The sequence below is a fragment of the Prunus dulcis genome, chromosome 4 (genome assembly GCF_902201215.1).
Source record: "Prunus dulcis chromosome 4, ALMONDv2, whole genome shotgun sequence".
In the NCBI taxonomy this organism is placed as follows: domain Eukaryota; kingdom Viridiplantae; phylum Streptophyta; class Magnoliopsida; order Rosales; family Rosaceae; genus Prunus; species Prunus dulcis.
Genome location: NC_047653.1, coordinates 19,268,756 through 19,289,450, shown reverse-complemented (window position 1 = coordinate 19,289,450; position 20,695 = coordinate 19,268,756). Strand labels below are relative to the sequence as shown.

At 38.2% G+C, this 20,695-nt stretch overlaps 1 protein-coding gene and 2 long non-coding RNA genes across 3 annotated transcripts; all 3 read left to right on the top strand.

Annotated features, from left to right (window-relative positions):
• The first annotated feature begins 1,075 nt into the window (after positions 1-1,075).
• On the top strand, positions 1,076-2,161 carry LOC117626483. The gene is made up of 5 exons (XM_034358198.1): positions 1,076-1,190; positions 1,301-1,396; positions 1,491-1,565; positions 1,598-1,762; positions 1,796-2,161. The coding sequence occupies exons 2-5, from the start codon at positions 1,310-1,312 to the stop codon at positions 1,931-1,933; spliced, it is 465 nt and encodes a 154-aa protein (XP_034214089.1). The 5' UTR covers positions 1,076-1,190; positions 1,301-1,309; the 3' UTR covers positions 1,934-2,161.
• Positions 2,162-2,686: 525 nt separating this feature from the next.
• LOC117626727 lies at positions 2,687-3,316 on the top strand. The gene is made up of 4 exons (XR_004585619.1): positions 2,687-2,717; positions 2,810-2,871; positions 3,077-3,136; positions 3,241-3,316. It is a non-coding gene; the product is annotated as an uncharacterized LOC117626727 (long non-coding RNA).
• Positions 3,317-18,463: 15,147 nt separating this feature from the next.
• Positions 18,464-19,841, top strand: LOC117626004. The gene is made up of 3 exons (XR_004585477.1): positions 18,464-18,500; positions 18,768-18,836; positions 19,665-19,841. It is a non-coding gene; the product is annotated as an uncharacterized LOC117626004 (long non-coding RNA).
• Positions 19,842-20,695: the final 854 nt, after the last annotated feature.

Sequence of the window (20,695 nt, the reverse complement as noted above, 5' to 3'; positions counted from 1 at the left end):
TATTTTGGAAATATTGTAACACATGCATTATAACTGAATGCAGGGTACAGTCGCGTCCAGAGAGTTACGCACTTTGAAGCGTGACTTTCAAAGGACAAAGGATGAATTGGCCAAAGTTGCCCTATCAAATCGAGCGCTTTGCGACAGAGTGCATCAGTTGGAAGACAAGGTACGGAAGGAGTCAATGAAAGGTGAAAAAGAGTTCGAAAAAAATAAAAAGTGTGTGGAGGATTTCCGCAACACACTGGCTTCAATGGAGCATTATTTTAAGTTGGAGATAGAGCAGCTGAAAAAACAAAATGGTGGGGTGAATGAAGGTGGGGAAGGACATGAGGACCTCGGTAGTCCTCATATGAATGAAGGAGGCAACAATGACTTGTCGCCATTACATGCCTATGTTAGTCCGCCTACAGAACCGGCAGTAATGGAAACACAAGTCGCCGGTGATGGAGCCGAACCTTCCGCAGCCATGGTAGTTGAAGAGGCAAAAATGGCCGCTTCAGTTCCGCACTTAGAAGTGCATGAAGTAGCTGAGCAGGCACAATCCGAGAAGCTGCCTACCCCGGAAGATGTGGCCGGGTGTGACGAAATCTGCCAAAGAGTCATGAAGCTGTTAGAAGATTGGAAAATCACTAAGAGTATGCCATCGGGAGGTTTGATGAATCCTCCAAGTCTACCCACAGTTACTATGGCTGGTGATGAAGAAGGTAGTTCAAGTGTTGAAAAAAAAAGAAGTGGAAGGTAAAGGGTGCAGACAGAAGCGCCCGGCGCAGACATTGTTGAGCCCATTTACTGATCCTTTGAGGAAGAAGAGGACGATGAGTGTGTCGGCTGCGACTGCAACCCCGCCATGTTTTGATCCATCAAAATCCTTGCCCATTGAAGATGTGAAGGCAGTAATAGAGTTTTGCACTGCCTGGAAAAGCGATATCAGGTTACGATTCTTTACCTTTGAATTCCAATCTTCATCCTATTCTACTATGTAGTCATATACTAATGAGAGAATGTAGAGTTTGCTTTAATATACATGTGTATTTTTTTCATCAACAAAGTCATATTTATGACATGACTACACAAGTAACCGTTGCAAGTTTGCCTTTTGTAGTGCGGAGGTGCAGCTGGAATCATTTTCAGTGGGCGCTGATTTTTTCTACAGACTTGTCGATGAAACGGAATGGATTAGCTCAAGGGTAAGAATACACAAAGCTCTACTTTATTACGATAATTCAATTGTTTTCTCACCTTTTTTAAGTGTACAGTTGTATGAAATTGTGCTGATATTATATGTGTCAACTTTCAGCACCTGGACATGGCAACCTTTCTTATCCGGAAAAGGCAACTCTCTCATCCGTTGGTATTTGGAACTGACTGGACAACGGCAGATTGTTGCTTGCAGGTAAACATGTAACCATGTTACATTCACTGCTTCATTTGCTGTCGGTTGTGATTTTCTAATATGCCTTCATTTAAATTTGTGCAGCAATTTCTAGAGCCGTTCAAACCGACTGCTAGGAAACGTGGATCGAAGAAGGCAGCTGCTTCAAACACCGTTGACCTTCCACCCAGCAAGCTAAAGAATATACATCACTTTGTGCGTGGTACGTGGCAACACGGGTATGCCCAAGCTTGGACAAAAGTCCGGAAGGTCTATTTTCCATATAATCTGAAAGGGTCTCACTGGGTTGCAATCGAAATTGATTTCGTCAGACATACTGCAACTGTGTATGACTCCTATGTTGATTTTACCAAACGTTCAAAGCTGGTTACACTTCTGCACCCTATTAGCGATACGCTGGCACGAGTGCTGTACGATATGCACTTTTATGAAGATTCTGAGGTTGAAGAGGTTAAGCAAAAGGGGCTGACGATGTCGATGTTTACGCCATTCTCAGTGTGCAGCATTGCAGATGTGCCACAACAACGAGATGGGTAAGCTTTGTGAATTTAGTGCAGTTTATCCAAATTTTACATAACTGCAGTTCTAATTTCCCAACTTATTGGCCTCACAGTACGTCTTGCGGAATCATGACCGTAAAATTCATCGAGCATCTCAGTGCTGGGATTTCGTTGGATAAAGTTGACCCTTTGAAGATCAAATATTACCGACTGAAGCTTGCAATAGAGGGTTTAAGGGGGGAGGCATATTTATGAGGTAAATGTCTTAATGTCTGTCAATTGAGCTCAGTCTGGACTTATGACTTGAGAATTCACTGTGCTAATTAATTATGTCAGGAACTCCTTTATATGAAGATGCAGACGTAGATGCTTTGATGGGGGTACTTTATATGGTCATCTTGCCTTTTTTCTAGAGGTAGTTGGTTTAGTTATTATTGTGAGGTGTAATATTGTACAGTCTAGAAGCAGTGGCTAATTGCCTTACATGGCACACACATTGTTTCGATTTTGAAGGTTACCTATTTTGTACACCTCCATATATAAATATAGTTGCTCTTTATGGATGCTTTTGTAGCCATTGTTCACATTTTGTCTCTGTGGTTTTGTTTGCAATTTATGTGATATAGGTATATTTCATTTCCTGCACTGGGAATCTGTTAGTGGACTTACTGAAGCATACAGCTTTCTTAAGATTTCTCAATTTAGTTTTGACTTAGCTCGTTTTAAATAATTTCGGCAGCAATTCTACTTTTCTGCTTAGCATTATGTTGTTATTGGAATTTGGAACCTCATACTGTGTTTGCTGATCTTAGCTGGAGCAGGTACCAATCACTCATCTTTCATCTTGCATACTGGATTAGTTTCCTTGTGTATTTAGCTGTATTCGATCTGAGTGATTGTTCTCTCTGTACAGGGTATACTAGCACCATCCTGCTTAAGAATGGTAAATTATCTGACTTGATCGGTGAACTTCAGGTACTAATTTCATAATTTTTACTCTGCTTTGCTAGTGGAACTCGTAGTAAATTTTTATTTGGTGTTATTTTTGTATGAGTTTTTAATTTTTTAATGCATTTGGTGAACTAAGGTTTTGATCAGTTAGATAGTTTATTTATGTAGGAGCTTGTGTCTTTTGGTGAAAAATTTGATGGATTTGTGTTTATTTCTGTTTTGTTTGCAGTCTTTGTTGAATGGAACCGGAGAACAATAAGCTGGTGACTTTGATGCGATCGCATCACAGGTATTGGAAAAACTGCTATAAATTTAGTGTCGAAGGATGCTTTATCGTGTTCAATTTTTGTTTTTTCTAATGGATATCAATTTTCCTGTGTTACTTTCTTTTAGGTGCGCCGACTGGCAGCTGAGGTCCGGCAACTTGGCTTGTCACGACAGATAACCGTCCTGAAGGGGAATGATAGCCAAATTGGTATCTTACTTTCTCTTATGTGTTCAAATGAATTCTTAGCATGCTTTGTGCTTTTTCCTCTTGCTTATAACCACTAAATTAATGCATGGTCCTGCCCTTACTTTTTGGTTAAGTTCTAAAACTTCTATTCCTTACACGTATGTATTTCATAATGCAATAGAAACATTTTATAATTGGTTATCTTTTTTCATTTATTTTTTTAATAGGTTTCACATCACTAATAATGCCAGCAGCTACCTTGGGAGCATTGGGTTATGGTTACATGTGGTGGAAGGTATCCAGATGATATCTTTATGTTTATATTATTTCATCCATTGGTTCTGTGAGTTGTTGTCTTCTTTAAGCAAATCTAATGGAGCCAACAGAAGAAGAAGAAGAGAAAACAGAAGGACCTAGGGTGGAGCTTACAAGTAATTAAATTAAAGTTAAAGTCAGGGGGAAGAAAGCATGTTTATGGCACCATTCCAAATTGATTGCCCCCTCGAATTGAACAATGGCAATATGCTCTCCTCCTGCGACTCTAAAGCAAGCAAAACACTGGTGTTGGAAGGGCATGTAAACGGGTTATTGTGCATTCCATTGTACAAGCTTGAATGGATTTTCTTTTCTGTTGTATTTGGCCCTTCTCTTTTCAAGCATGCCAAAAATCTTCCTCGTTTTGTAATATGTGGTTTGTGCCCAATTAATTTACCGTTGATGTTGCATTTTTGGACCCAATATTTGATAGAAAAGTATCTTTTCAACGACAATTCATTGAGGGAGAGAATTACTTTCCTTTTGAATATGAATCCATGTGCAACTCCAACTATCATTTGAAAGGTCCAAATCAATTCATGGTAATATAAGGAAGGATAACAATTGTTGTGTCCGTCATCTTTGTATTCAGGATTACTTTCAACGAAGTGGAGACTTATTACAGCACATGCCATTCACATACGATATATGAGCAATATTAGGTCAATATAGGTGCACTATGAAGGCAATGTTAGAGCAATATAAGGGCAATACGATAGGAATTTTATCAGTACATCGAATATGGTGGCAATATGCCCACAATATCATTGCAATACAAAGGCAATATTAGGCAACATAAGCACAATATAAAAACAATATTTAGTCAATATACATACAATACATACACATTACAGTATTAAGGCAATATAAACACAATAGAAATACAATATTAAGTCAATGTACATATAATACATACACATTACAGACAACATTTCACACATGCAAAAGAAATCGCCACCGAACCTTAACAATACTATCTATCCCGCGAAGGGAAAATGAAGGCAACAAAAGATCCATGTACTCGGGTGAGATGAACTGAAGCAGCACTCACCGTTACTACAGGTCCATCAAAAGATCCATGTCTTTGTCCTTTCTCCTCGCTGCATGCACGAGGCTATGATGAGCCATTCCCTCAGCACCCATATTCAGCACCTCCCAGACACCAGCTACATCAATTTCACTCCAATTGTAGTCTGGTGAGATGACCGAAGCATAATCTCGGAACATTTCGAAGCCGTTGTTGAAACATTCAACCATTTCATGGTTATATTCTTCAGATTGTGTGAATGTTTCGACGGCATTTTTCTTTCTCTCTTCCAATTTCAACTTCAAGGACTCTAACTCTTTGCTTCGACTTTTTGCTTTTAGAGTTTGCTTCACCTCTCCAGCGTATGCTTTGTTCAACTTGTTGGCCAAGTTTCCCATAACTTGGCCATGAATATCGCACTTACTCTCCCACCAATCTGTTGCCTTTGACATATATTGGAGGTGGTGCTTGACGGCAGAGATTTTGTCAAGCGGATCATTGCTCTCAGCCTCACTTCCAGATGAAGTGGGATCATGATTGGGAGTCCGAGGTGGAGATGGGAATGGCACATGCCACGGCTGGTCCCCAGGGTAACTGACACGCTCGTTTGGAGAGCGTACATCCGACATCTTTAAGTATTGCTGGGGACAATTCACAGTTGTTGCCTGCAACAAAACAAATAAAGGTAGATTCAGTCTCCAGTTGTAAACGACAATATGGTTAGCTTTAGTGGAGAATATTTGCGTTTCAGTAAGACTAATTACCTTTCCCGTTAAGAAGGTGCCTCTGTTGCAGTTCTATATAGGAAGGTTCAGTTATATGTACGAACTTATATGAAGTATATTGGGTATTTTGTTGGTGCATTCAATTGATGGGATTGCAAACTACACCATTAACTCCTTGGCTGTAATTTACAGCAGTACAACATTACATTAACAACAATAAAATTGGCTTCCAAACGACAAAAAACCAAAGCTTAATGGGAAATAGGAAATTGTGGATTTCAACCCAAAATAGGACTATGTAACTAAGCATTTATTGCGAATTTTAGAATAGAAAATTGGCAAATAGGAAAATAGCAAAACAGGAAATTTGGAAATTTGGAAATTTGGAAAAGTGAAAAGTTAAAACTTGGATATGGGAAATAAGGAAACTTGGAAAATTGGAAATAGAAGAAAAGGAAAATTGGAAAATCGGAAATACGAAAAAATGGAAAGTTGAAAAATTGGAAAATTGGAAAATTGGAAATAGGAAATAAGGAAAAATTGGAAACAGGAAACTAGGCAATAGGATAAAATGACACTTGGAAAATTGGAAAAAGGAAAAAAGGACACTTGGAAAATAGGAAATTTGGAAATTGGAAATTGGAAATTTGGGTGATTGGAAAATAAAGCAACTTGGAAAATTGGAAAATTTGAAATTGGACAAAAGAAAACTTGGAAAATAGGAAAAAGGAAAAAAAGGAAACTCTGAAAACATGAAAATTGGAAAATTCGAAATAGGAAATAGGAAAAAAGGACACTTGGAAAATAGGCAAATTCGCAAATTGGAAAATTGAAAATTGAAAATTGGAAAATTGGAAAATTGGACTATTGGATAACTGGATAATTGAAAAATAGGAAATACGCCAAAATGGAAAATAGCAAAATTGGAAATAGAACAAAAGGAACGTTAGCAAATTGGAAAATTGGAAATAGGAAAAATAGGAAACTTAGAAAATAGGCCAATTGGATAATTGGACAAAAACCGAAAATTGGATAAATGGAAATAGGAAACAGGGACACATGGAAAATAGGAAAATTGGAAACGAATTGAAATTGTGGAAGTGGGAAATAAGACAATTACCATATTGGACAATTTTAATTACTTTCTCAATTAGGCAAAGTAGGCAACTTTTTTTAATTACATAATGGAAAAATTGGAACATTGAAAAATTGGAAAACTGGAAATAGAACAAAAGGAAACTTGGGAAATTGCAAAATAGGAAAAAATAGGCAAAAATAATTAATAATTGGATGACACATGGAAAATAGGAAAATATGAATAATGGAAAAATGGAAACGAATTGAGATTGCTGAAATGAGAAATAAGACAATAACCATATTGGTCAATTTGAATGAGTTGGTGAATTAGGCAAATAGGCAAATCCCTTATAAATATCTACGCAGCCATATTCAACTGGGCAATAACTCCCGCCCAATACTATCCCGCCTAAGACTCCCGCCAATCCCTCCCGCCAATTACTCCCCCCAATCCCTCCTGCCAATTACTCCCCCTAATCCCTCCCGCCAATTACTCCCCCTAATCCCTCTCGCCAATAACTCTCTCAGTTACTCCAAGTCATGGAAACCTGCCTATATTAATCAACCCAACTGTTTGAAATGAAAACTTCCATCACATAGTATGACTGCTTGCAGCCATTACCTTCCCCATTGATGTCACTCACATCGCATTTAGTCCCCTTTTTTTCCAATTAAGTCGTACAACAGCCTACAATAAATATCGAAGACCATGGACCATAACCTCACACCAAACCCAACGCTTTCAATTGCTGAAGGAGGGGAGATTGAAACACAAGCCAAGTCACCCAATTCACTTACTGCAGACTTGGTCTATGGCATGCAGCAATGTTGAGGCAATACCATGTTTTGGAAAAATCTCCATGCAGACATAGTTTCAAAAATCGTGGAGGGCCAAGCTAGATGAGGTGTCATAAAAAAAGCACACAATTTGCTCTCGTTATCATGCCTGCATGCATCTCCTACATATAAAGGCAATGAAAGGAAAAATTGAAATTGCCCCTGCCACTGCAATTATGGTATTCAAGGAATCAGAAGAAATGGCCAAGTTGAAGCAACAAGACGTGGAAAGCGGATTCGAACTACTTCGTAAGTTTGCAAAAATAGTGGATCTGGCAGGAAATTGGGCCAACATCACTGTGGGCGGGGTCATGAATTTCATGGGTCGCAGTCGCCGGACTTGAAGAGTATGCAACTTCGAATTTGTCAACAGCAGGGAAATGGAATTATGAGGTGGCCTCTTTTTGTATTATGTAACGATGGGGTGGCCTGTTGTTGTATTATGTAAGTTTGGAAGTATGATTTTATGGAATGATGATGCCTCTTTTTGTATTTGTGTGTATACAGTTTATCGGTGTCCAGTTCAGTGGCGATATAGCGGCAATAACCATACAATAAACAAGCTATAATGGCAATATTATGTCAATAAGAGTACAATAGAGTAGTGATAGAGTTACAGTATGATCCTATTATAGTACGTACTGCATCAGAATGTTTTTTAAATTATTTGGTCCAAAAAAATACAAATAAATAAACAAAAAAGTAATTACAACCTGGAAAAAGGATGAATCATACATCCCTTAAAAGACATATGGCCTACATTACAGACCTTCAAAATGAACTCTATATATATAATGCATGCCTTGTAGCACCATCACATCCCCCCCTAAATTACAGAAACATGACACCCCAAAACCTCATGCTTCTTCCTCTTTCAACCCCTAAATTATCCATTGGATGCCCAATACTAGATGACTGCTTGGGGGGTGGGATACCCTGCAACTCCATAACAGAATTGGTAGGGGAGAGTGGTTCTGGGAAGACGCAGCTTTGTCTCCAACTTACGGTACGAGCTCAGCTCCCACCCTCACATGGCGGACTAGGGGGCTCCTCCGTCTACATATTCACAAAATTCAGCTTCTCATTTCGTCGATTGCGACAACTAGGCAACCTTTATCATGCATCATACCCCAACTTAATAAGGTTGGAGCCATTGGAAGACATATATGTTCATGGTGTTCATGATGGTCAACAACTCATCCATGTCCTTGGAGACATAAAGCATTTATTTCCATTGATCACACCCGCCTACCTGTGAAACTCATTGTCATTGATTCCATTGCTGCATTGTTCTGATCATAGTATCAGACAACACCGGCAAATTTGAAATGGCGGTCTGAAATGTTCTTCAACATATCTGGGACATTGAAGGGTTTAGCAAATAAGTTTGGGTTGGCGGTGGTTGTCACCAACCAAGTGGTGGATTTTATTGGGCCACATGATGGAGTGAATGGGGTGAGGTTGGGAAACTTGGAGTCCTTGGACACATCAGGCAGACGGGTGAGTCTAGCTTTGGGACTGGCTTGGGCACGTTGCATAAATTCAAGAGTGTTCTTGGCAAGACATGAGCCATCTATTGGGATTAACATTCGTAATGCTCCTTCAGCAATTAGAAAAGAAGGTATAGTCGGAGTATCACGGTAACTGTGTAATAAAGGAATTCTAAGAACTTTAATGTTTTGGATCCATTTGGAATTACATTCCAGGCCCTTTAAATTCACACTCAAATTATAATAGCAATCTGGAAGCAAAACCAATCAATAAAAGTACAATATAATAGCAATCTGGAAGCAATACAGCATGCTGTAGCAATGCAACCCAAATTATGCAAATTTAAAAGAATTCCCATTCAACATAACACGAAACCCACCACAAATAAAAGTAAAGTTTACATGACCTGCCAAAGCAACACAAATCATATTGTCTAAGAATATTGGCTTTTCGCGCAATAACTTACCGGTAAGTTATTGGCTTTTCGCTCAATCATTTACCTGACGATTAAATATTGGCTTTTCACGCTATAACTTACCGGTAAGTTATAGGCTTTTCACTCCATCACTTACATGATGGTTAAATATTGGCTTTTCACGCCCTAACTTACCGGTAAGTTATTGGCTTTTTGCTCTATCCCTTACATATTGAGTGTAAAATTATCACACATGCATACGCACTGATTTGATTGAAGTTGCCATTATTTTTCGATCAATTTTAACATGCAAATACTAGTCATAACTCTGGGGGTTATTTTTTGTTATTTCAATCCCTAGTATGGATATGAATATATTACATTAACAAAGACATAACTATTTTCGGTAGAAAGGTTAAATTGCGTGCTGTTGAAATTGCCAAGGCCATAGATGACGAAGATGGGTTGATAGGAGCATTGAATGCCTTTCATAGGCACTTTCCTCACAGTAAATCTGAGGATAAACCCGAGTGATTGCCTGCTAGAAGTGGCTTATTTTGCATCAGTAGGTGTTTTGGCTATTCCCATTTGAGTACACATCCCACGGCCTCTCCTCCACATTTGTAAGTTGGAGCAGTTTCTCTCTGTAATGAGGCTGACTTGAGTACCCTATAACAGTAAGAAAAGAAAAGAATACCCACAGATTCTCTTGTAATGACTGCAAAAAGATTCAGTCTCTAAGCCCCAAGTTGTTAGTGTGTCAACTAGCTGAAAATGCAGTTTTGTTTTAGTACACAAAATTGTATTTACAGGATCCTTTTGCTCTACCATCCCCCACCAACAAACCACCAGTGATAGTGACATGTACAATTATCTTCAAGTTCTCAATCTTGTTGTTGCTATAACAATAATTGTAATAGACGAAGAATTTGCTAAACAGTTCTTAGTTTGCTAGACCACAGTTTGTCATAAAGCTGTGCCAAAAAAAAAAGGACTAAGACAAATATAATAAAAGAACAACTAAGGAAGCTTTGACGAGAAAAAAAAAAAAAAACAACCGAAGACTAAGGGCATTTGACTAAAACAACTAAAGGCATTCGACGGTTGGAAAAATCTAAAAGGAGACAAGTCATTGGAAGAGAGGGACAGCACATCTTCAACCACCATCGGTATTTCATTGCTTAGAGCTCATCGATACGAGTTCATGGACACATAGTGGGCCCAAATCGGAGTTTTGACGAAGAAGTCACGGTAAACGGATGCTCAGTGGTACAATCGTAAATATTTCAAGGTCAAAATTTTAAAACCCAGGTCAGATTCTTTTTCTCTCTTTCTCCTACCACGACTCTCTCTCTCTCTCTCTCTCTCCCCGTCGCACAACAACATTTTCCGATGATTAATCCGGTGTCGTCCGGCCACCGTTTTCGACGAAACGACTTGCAAACTTTTCCTCTCCTCCTCTACTTGACCCACCCAATTTAAAAAACCCGGGTCTCACCCAGGTGCAACCGCAAGATAAAATATATTTTTGGACTTTAATATGGTCATTGGGATCGAATCCTATTTATTAGATTTGTTAAGTTCGGTTTTGAATTTGTCGATAGCCTGAAGGGATGTGGTTATAATGTGTTTGTGATTGTGTCAGGGCTAAAACCTATTTTAGATTGATGAATGATTGTGGATTGAGTCCTTACAACTACTTATAAATATGCCTGGAGGGTAGACTGTGCATGCTGAACTGTGGAAATTTTAAACTGTATTTTTGGCAGGTTGAAATATTTGGTTAAGTCCGTTTTTCAAGGGAGACTCTGCCGAAATTTCAGTAGAAGTCTCGGCCCTCTTTTCCTTTGTTTTAGGGGAAGAGGACATTTGAAATCAGTAAGTCGGCCCGATATCGGTTGGATGTCGAAAATAACACAGGATCCGTCATGGATTTCGAAGAATTCAGGTCGAGTCTTGTCATTTTATTTGTATTGTTATAGCTCAGTTTTTTCAAGCTTTATCTTTTTATTATTATTTCAAGTTTGAAATCCTAGTTGGGATGCATATGCCAGAGTTTCTTCGATACTGCGTGCTCATTAGTGGAGGCGCATCAGATTGTCTTAATTTTGATGTTTGGTAAAGTATTGGCTTTTCACTAGATAACGTACTGGTAAGTTATAGTCTTTTCCCCATCATTTACATGACGATTAAATATTGGCTTTTCGCGCTATAACTTACCGGTAAGTTATAGGCTTTTCGTTCAATCATTTTCCTGACGATTAAATATTGGCTTTTCGCGCTATAACGTACCGGTAAGTTATAGGCTTTTCGTTCAATCATTTTCCTGACGATTAAATATTGGCTTTTCACGCCCTAACTTACCGGTAAGTTATTGGCTTTTTGCTCTATCCCTTACATATTGAGTGTAAAATTATCACACATGCATACGCACTGATTTGATTGAAGTTGCCATTATTTTTCGATTAATTTTAACATGCAAATACTAGTCATAACTCTGGGGGTTATTTTTTGTTATTTCAATCCCTAGTATGGATATGAATATATTACATTAACAAAGACATAACTATTTTCGGTAGAAAGGTTAAATTGCGTGCTGTTGAAATTGCCAAGGCCATAGATGACGAAGATGGGTTGATAGGAGCATTGAATGCCTTTCATAGGCACTTTCCTCACAGTAAATCTGAGGATAAACCCGAGTGATTGCCTGCTAGAAGTGGCTTATTTTGCATCAGTAGGTGTTTTGGCTATTCCCATTTGAGTACACATCCCACGGCCTCTCCTCCACATTTGTAAGTTTGAGCAGTTTCTCTCTGTAATGAGGCTGACTTGAGTACCCTATAACAGTAAGAAAAGAAAAGAATTCCCACAGATTCTCTTGCAATGACTGTCAAAAGATTCAGTCTCTAAGCCCCAAGTTGTTAGTGTGTCAACTAGCTGAAAATGCAGTTTTGTTTTAGTACACAAAATTGTTTTTACAGGATCCTTTTGCTCTTCCATCCCCAACCAACAAACCACCAGTGATAGCAACATGTACAATTATCTTGAAGTTCTCAATCTTGTTGTTGCTATAACAATAATTGTAATAGACGAAGAATTTGCTGATTAGTTCTGTTAGTTTGCTAGACCACAGTTTGTCAGAAAGCTGTGCCAAAAAAAAAAGAAAAAAGACTAAGACAAATATAATAAAAGAACAACTAAGGCAGCTTTGACGAGAAAAAAAAAAAAAAAAAACCAAAGACTAAGGGCATTTGACTAAAACAACTAAAGGCATCCGACGGTTGGAAAAATCTAAAAGGAGACAAGTCATTGGAAGAGAGGGACATCACATCTTCAACCACCGTCGGTATTTCATTGCTTAGAGCTCATCGATACGAGTTCATAGACATGTAGTGGGCCCAAATCGGAGTTTTAACGAAGAAGTTACGGTCAACGGATGCTCAGTGGCACAATAAAAAATATTTCAATGTGAGAATTTTAAAACCCAGGTCAGATTTTTTTTTTCTCTCTCTCTCTCTCTCTCTCTCTCTCCCCGTCGCACAACAACATTTTCCGATCATGACTCTCTCTCTCTCTCTCTCTCTCTCTCTCCCCGTCACACAACAACATTTTCCGACGCTGAATCTAGTGTCGTCCGGCCACCGTTTTCGACGAAACAACTTGCAAACTTTTCCTCTCCTCCTCTACTTGACCCACCCAATTTAAAGAACCCGGGTCTCACCCAGGTGCAACCGCAAGATAAAATATATTTTTGGACTTTAATATGGTCATTGGGATCGAATCCTATTTATTAGATTTGTTAAGTTCGGTTTTGAATTTGTCGATAGCCTGAAGGGATGTGGTTATAATGTGTTTGTGATTGTGTCAGGGCTAAAACCTATTTTAGATTGATGAATGATTGTGGATTGAGTCCTTACAACTACTTATAAATATGCCTGGAGGGTAGACTGTGCATGCTGAACTGTGGAAATTTTAAACTGTGTTTTTGGCAGGTTGAAATATTTGGTTAAGTCCGTTTTTCAAGGGAGACTCTGCCGAAATTTCAGTAGAAGTCTCGGCCCTCTTTTCCTTTGTTTTAGGGGAAGAGGACATTTGAAATCAGTAAGTCGGCCCGATATCGGTTGGATGTCGAAAATAACACAGGATCCGTCATGGATTTCGAAGAATTCAGGTCGAGTCTTGTCATTTTATTTGTATTGTTATAGCTCAGTTTTTTCAAGCTTTTATCTTTTTATTATTATTTCAAGTTTGAAATCCTAGTTGGGATGCATATGCCAGAGTTTCTTCGATACTGCGTGCTCGTTAGTGGAGGCACATCAGATTGTCTTAATTTTGATGTTTGGTAAAGTATTGGCTTTTCACTAGATAACGTACTGGTAAGTTATAGTCTTTTCACCATCATTTACATGACGATTAAATATTGGATTTTCGCGCTATAACTTACCGGTAAGTTATAGGCTTTTCGCTCAATCATTTTCCTGACGATTAAATACTGGCTTTTCGCGCAATAACTTACCGGTAAGTTATAGGCTTTTCGCTCAATCATTTTCCTGACGATTAAATATTGGCTTTTCACGCCCTAACTTACCGGTAAGTTATTGGCTTTTTGCTCTATCCCTTACATATTGAGTGTAAAATTATCACACATGCATACGCACTGATTTGATTGAAGTTGCCATTATTTTTCGATCAATTTTAACATGCAAATACTAGTCATAACTCTGGGGGTTATTTTTTGTTATTTCAATCCCTAATGCAAATACTAGTCATAACTCTGGGGGTTATTTTTTGTTATTTCAATCCCTAGTATGGATATGAATATATTACATTAACAAAGACATAACTATTTTCGTTAGAAAGGTTAAAAAGAGTGCGGTTGAAATTGCCAAGGCCATAGATGACGAAGATGGGTTGATAGGAGCATTGAACGCCTTTCATAGGCACTTTCCTCACAGTAAATCTGAGGATAAACCCGAGTGATTGCCTGCTAGAAGTGGCTTATTTTGCATCAGTAGGTGTTTTGGCTATTCCCATTTGAGTACACATCCCACGGCCTCTCCTCCACATTTGTAAGTTGGAGCAGTTTCTCTCTGTAATGAGGCTGACTTGAGTACCCTATAACAGTAAGAAAAGAAAAGAATACCCACAGATTCTCTTGTAATGACTGCAAAAAGATTCAGTCTCTAAGCCCCAAGTTGTTAGTGTGTCAACTAGCTGAAAATGCAGTTCTGTTTTAGTACACAAAATTGTATTTACAGGCTCCTTTTGCTCTACCATCCCCAACCAACAAACCACCAGTGATAGTGACATGTACAATTATCTTCAAGTTCTCAATCTTGTTGTTGCTATAACAATAATTGTAATAGACGAAGAATTTGCTCAACAGTTCTGTCTTAGTGTGCTAGACCACAGTTTGTCATAAAACTGTGCCAAAAAAAAAAAAAAAAACAAAGACTAAGACAAATATAATAAAAGAACAAGTAAGGCAGCTTTGACAGGAAAAAAAGAAGAAAGGGAAATAGCTTAAAATGCCACCCATTTCATAATTTTAACTAAAAATACCACCCGTTCCTAATTTTTTTACAACTAACACATATAAATACATCTTTATTGTGGACTGATTGCACCCATATCAATTTTTCAGAAATTGGTTTCTCTCTCAACTCTCTTGGCTCTATCTCTTCGGCCCGTCTCTCTCCCTCGTGTACCTCTCTCTCTGTGACGCAATTGTCTTTCTCCCTCATCGGTGGCTGTTCATCCAAGCGTAACTCCACCGTTGACATCCACGAGGTACTGTTCATATACGTTTTCTTTGAAATTTGGGGTTTTTGTGAATTTGGTTTATGGTGTATGGATTTGTAAGAAATTGGTTTAGGGCTTTAGTGTTTAGGGGTTGCTCAAAAATTGGGTTTTGGGTTTATAGGTTTCTATGAACTGGGTAATAACTCATACCCACTCTCACTCGCTCGCAGGCACTGTTCACAGAAATCAAACTCTTCATTTTGTCACAGAACGTTTGGGCTTCGTTCACCTTTGTCTGGGTAAGTCCCAACTATCTATATTGTTTGATGAGATTTTAAGCTCTGGGCTCTGTGATTTCTACAATAATTAAATCCACAATATTATGATTTTACTTGTTCAAATCAAAGCAAAGGAAGGGACGTTGTTTATGGATGGGTAATTGTCAAAAACGACTTCTGGAATCTACATGCTTATAATCAAATTTTGCAGATTGTCAATGGTCCACAGTCCACATTTGAGACCGAGAACGCCTCAGTCACCACTGCCATCACTCTCCATCATTCATTAGCTTGTTTCTTCAGAAGACAAATCATTCTCTCAAGCTCTTTTCAGAATTCGATCATTTGGTCAGTTGATTAAGTTCTCTTATTAAAATTTATTTGAAGTCTTATACATAATTTTTGCTCTAATTTTTTTTTTTGAATTATTCGCTAAAGTTTATTCATTTATTCATTTATTCATTTATTCATTTATAATTTTAGAATTGATGAAATATTTGGTCTGGACTTCAGATTACCCTAATTTATTGTTCTTTATTGTGATTGTGATTTTAGCTAAGGATTGGGTGATGTGTTTTTGTTTTGGGTCATTTGATATGGTTTTGAGATTGGTTTCATATCTATGATTTTGGTTAGTGTTATAGTAAATAAATGGGTATTTCATTCCTACGGTTTTTCTGGAGGTACACCATTGTATCATGCTTATTTTCTCTTCTGATGATATGGTTCTATAATGTATTTGTTTGGTCAGGCTGGTTTGATGAGTGCATGAGCTGTGCTGAAAAGTGGCAAAAAAAGCTTAAAATGCCACAATTTTGCAGAGCAAAATTTGTTTTTAGATATAAAAAATGCTCGTTTGAATACAATAGTGGGGTAATAGGCTCTTTGAATACAATGATATAATAATAGGCTCTTGATAAGTGCTGAGTTTGTTTTGTTTTAAAAATATGTGAGCTTAATTATGAATTTAATGCAATATTTTTGAACAGTTGATTTATAATAGAAAAACATGCATACATTTTGAACAACGACTCTTTGATCATAGGATATTGGTATTGCTAGCAGCTAGTTATTAGTATTTGTGTCCAAGAAGACCACATTGTGAGCACAACTTTGACAAAGTGGTTATAGAGATAAGAGGTGCTAAGAAATTAGATATTCTGATTTGTTCAATTACATTGCACCATCTTATTATAGTTACAGCTAACCTCAACTGGCTTACTGAACAGTTGTAACTGATAAAACAGTTATAACCAGCACTATTTATTTGGATATGACAATTTTCTAACTGGCTTTGAGTCGTTGAATTAGTAGGTCAGTTGTAAATAGCTGGGGTTTTGTTTATGCTCTGTATTTTTTGTTTATTTTTCACTTAATATCCTATAATAGGCTGTTGATAAGTGCTGATTGTTTATTGCTTGTTATTGTCTAGATTGCAATGGACTGAAATTATTTTTATAATATTGGCATGCAGGGAAATATGGTTTCTCCAATTAAGTTGATGATTGCAGAGGAAGAAAAGTTCCAAGGAAAAGCATTGTCCCTATCCCATACAAAGACTGCAATCAGTACGATAAAGGAGAAATTCAGTGAGCAACAGCTACGAAGGTTTGAAGAGAGTTGTTTTGGTCATCTCCTACTGATTGAGGACCTAAAGTGGACTTCACCAATTGTCCACGGCTTGTTGCTGAGGAAGGCTGATCCGAAGACAGTTTCCCAAGTGAACGGGATCAAATTCATCTTTGGCAACAAGGTGATCCAATTCACGGCGCAGCAATTTTGCATTGTCACCGGGCTAAGGTTTGGAAACCTTCCCTTCATTTCAATTCCCACTAATGAGAACTGCTCATTGAAAAGGAAGTACTTTGGCAACGATAAAACTGTCAACCTTTTGGAATTAGAAAAAGCCTTCCTTGACTGCGCTGATGCGGACAATGTATTGAAGCTCGGATTTGTATACTTTGCTGTGTTTGTGCTGTTGGGCAGTGAAAAACATGTCCACATTGACATGCGATATTTGAAGTTGGCGAAAGACCTTGAAGAGTTTGGGAAGTATCCATGGGATGCTGTGTGTTATGCCAAGACAAATGCGTCACTTCTGAGGGCACTTTGTGTAGATTAGCAGCGAGTGAAAGTGCCCAAAAAAGCTGCGAAAACAAAAAAAAATCTGAAAAGAAAGCAAAGACAACGGAAACTGGGAGACCAAGAGAGTACCACCTCAAAGGTTTTTCCTTTGCACTTCAGGAGAGCAAATTTCCATTCATGTTTAAGTTAAATTTCATTTGTTTACAGTGACTGACGTTTTCTTCCTCAAACCAGATTTGGGCTTATGAGGTATTTCCAGCGTTGGCTGCACTAGATTTGGTGGTGCACAAAGATAATGCTTACATCCCTCGTATACTACATTGGAGGAGCCATACTTCGCCGTGTTTTTATGAGCTAATGAGCCAAGTATTCGAGAACCGTGAGGTTAGTTAAGTTTCTAATGATAATGTTAGGCACATGAAAATATAATATAATAAGTTTACTGATATGTATATTGTCTGTGTAAATTGCAGGTTGATGTGCAACTTCTCCGGCCATCTGTAATTGACAAGCAGCAGCCGTAATGGACTTGGGGTGACAGTGTTGACGACACTGAAGAACTTGTTGAGTTGTTTGGTGATGACGCTGAACAAAAAACCAGCACTTATGCCTCTGTAGAAGAAAAAGATGAGGACATTGACGAAACTGCAAGCCTTCTGTCGTCTTCTAAGGCAAGCATTACCTTTTTTCCACTGAGTTACGCACTTGCATTATAACTGCTGTATTTGGGATATAATCTGGAAATATTGTAACACTTGCATTATAACTAAAAGCAGGGTAAACTCGCGTCCACTGAGTTACGCACTTTGAAGCATGACTTTCAAAGGACAAAGGATGATTTGGCCAAAGTAGCCAGTTCTAATCGAGCGCTTCGCAACAGAGTGCGTGAGTTGGAAGAAATGGTACGGAAGGAGTCATTGAAACGTGAAAGAGAGTTCGCAAAAAATAATAAGTGGGTGTAGGATTTCGGCAACACCCTCGCTTCCATGGAACACTATTTTAAGCTGGAGATAGAGCAGCTGAAAAAATGAAATGGTGGGTTGAATGAAGGAGGGGAAGGACATGAGGACCTCGGTAGTCCTCATATGAATGAAGGAGGCGACAATGACTTGTCGCCATTACATGACTATGTTAGTCCGCCTACAGAATCGGTAGCAATGGAAACACAACTCCCCTCGAGGGAAAACAAGTTGAAATGCCTCAGCAGGTTTGCACCTGTCAGTGTATGGATTTAAATGTGTTATTGACTCTTCAACTTTCATAATATTTTTATATTGTGAAAAATGAAAAGATTATGTTCATTGTATCAAAGTTACCTGTAAGTAATAAGATCATGTCGTAGTGAAAGATAAGTCCCTGCCATCATTTAATCTCACTCTGTTCTTTACCTTTTACTGAGGCCCTCATTATAGTCCCTTATGTAGTGTTTTTTGGTATATATGATCACTGCTCTAATTAATTTTTCTACTTGCAGACGAAACTTAAACTTACTGGGAATCTACGTGGTCGTTTAGTGACATATTCAGAAACTCAGAGTCTGATGGTTTGTTTCTAAGAATCTTTTTTCTTGTGGTTGCTGACTTTATCCTAGTTGGAAATATTGAACAGAGGTCTTCGCATTTCTTAATTATTATGGACTCGTGTAAAGCATCTGTGCCCATTGTTTTTCACAACAAAGAAAGAAAATAACCTATCGATTACACTGCGATTAGATGCTAAAATTAGTAAAGCATTGATGGAGCGTTATGCTTTAGGTTTGCATTCCCTTTGTTTCCAGTTAATTTTACACCATGAGGTTGGGGGAAGGGAAAGAGGTCAAATAGGGATTCCTTTAGAGCTATTCCCAATTAATTTTTTCTTTCCAAGATGCAAGCAGGAGGCTTAAGGCTACTGAGAATCATATGCCTGTGATTTATTTCCCATGCCCTACAAAATTTCTTAGATTTATATGGGGGTGGGTTGGGCCATGTTGTGTATGAAGGTTTGTCTGTCTTTAATAATGACATTTCTCTCAGGGTGTAATTCCATTCGGAGCTATATCATTTGCAATATGTGTTTTTTAATTTAGGGGTTTCAGATACTATTATTTCTGCAACTGGAATCTTGATAGTTAAATCCTTAATATTTGCTACTTAATTGCAAACGTGGGTTAGGGTAGTTGGCCAGGGCAGGGAGCCCATCCCCTTGCACCCAAGTTCGAGTACCCCTCCCCATAGATTAGATTAGTTTAGAGTAGTTTAGACGCTCGCTTGTATCCCACCCCTTGCACCCAAGTTCGAGTCCCCCTCCCCGTAGATTGGATAAATTTGGAGTAGTTTAGACTCTCGCGTGTATCCAAAATATAAATTTAAGTCATGCCACTTTCTTGCAGGGTCTAAAAGAAATTGCAGAGTCTTTGTCTGGAACTTTGACTAAGTCAACTGATGCTATTGTGCAAGACGATATTGAAGGTCCAGGAATGAAACCGAGAAACCTGCTGAGGTTTGAATAAGAACTCTTTTATCTAGTATTTACATCATTCTTGAACATTGTAATGGAGCCAACAGAAGAAGAAGAAGAGAAAACAGAAGGACCTAGCTGGAGCTTACAAGTAATTAAACTAAAGTTAAAAGTCAGGGGAAGAAAGCATGTATATGGCACCATTCCAAATTGACTGCCCCCTCGAATTGCACAATGGCAATATGCTCTCCTCCTGCGACTCTAACGTAGGCAAAACACTGGTGTTGGAAGGACATGTAAAAGGGTTATTGTGCATTCCATTGTACAAGCTTGAATGGATTTTCTTTTCTGTTGTATTTGGCCCTTCTCTTTTCAAGCATGCCAAAAATCAGCCTGGTTTTGTAATATGTGGTTTGTGCCCAATTAATTTACCATGGATCTTGCATTTTTGTACCCAATATTTGATAGCTGCCTTCTTTTTAACGATGATTCATTGAGGGAGAGAATTACTTTCCTTTTGAATATGAATCGATGTGCAACTCCAACTATCATTTGAAAGGTCAACATCAATTGATGGTAATATAAGGATGGATAACAATTGTCGTGTCCGTCATATTTTAATTCAGGATTACTTTCAACGAAGTGGAGAATCTTATTAGACCAAATGCCATTGACATACGATTTAATAGCAATATTAGGCCAATATACGTGCACTATAGAGGCAATATTAGAGAAATATAAGGACAATACGATAGCAATAGTATTACAATATGCATCCAATAGGGTGGCAATATGGATACACTATGTATGCAATACAAAGGCAATATTGCAGCAATATACATACAATAGAACAGCAATATTAAGTGAATCTACATACAATACACACACATCCATTACAGACTACATTTTACAAATGCAAAAGAAATTGCCACCGAACCATAACAATACTATCCCCGTGAAGGG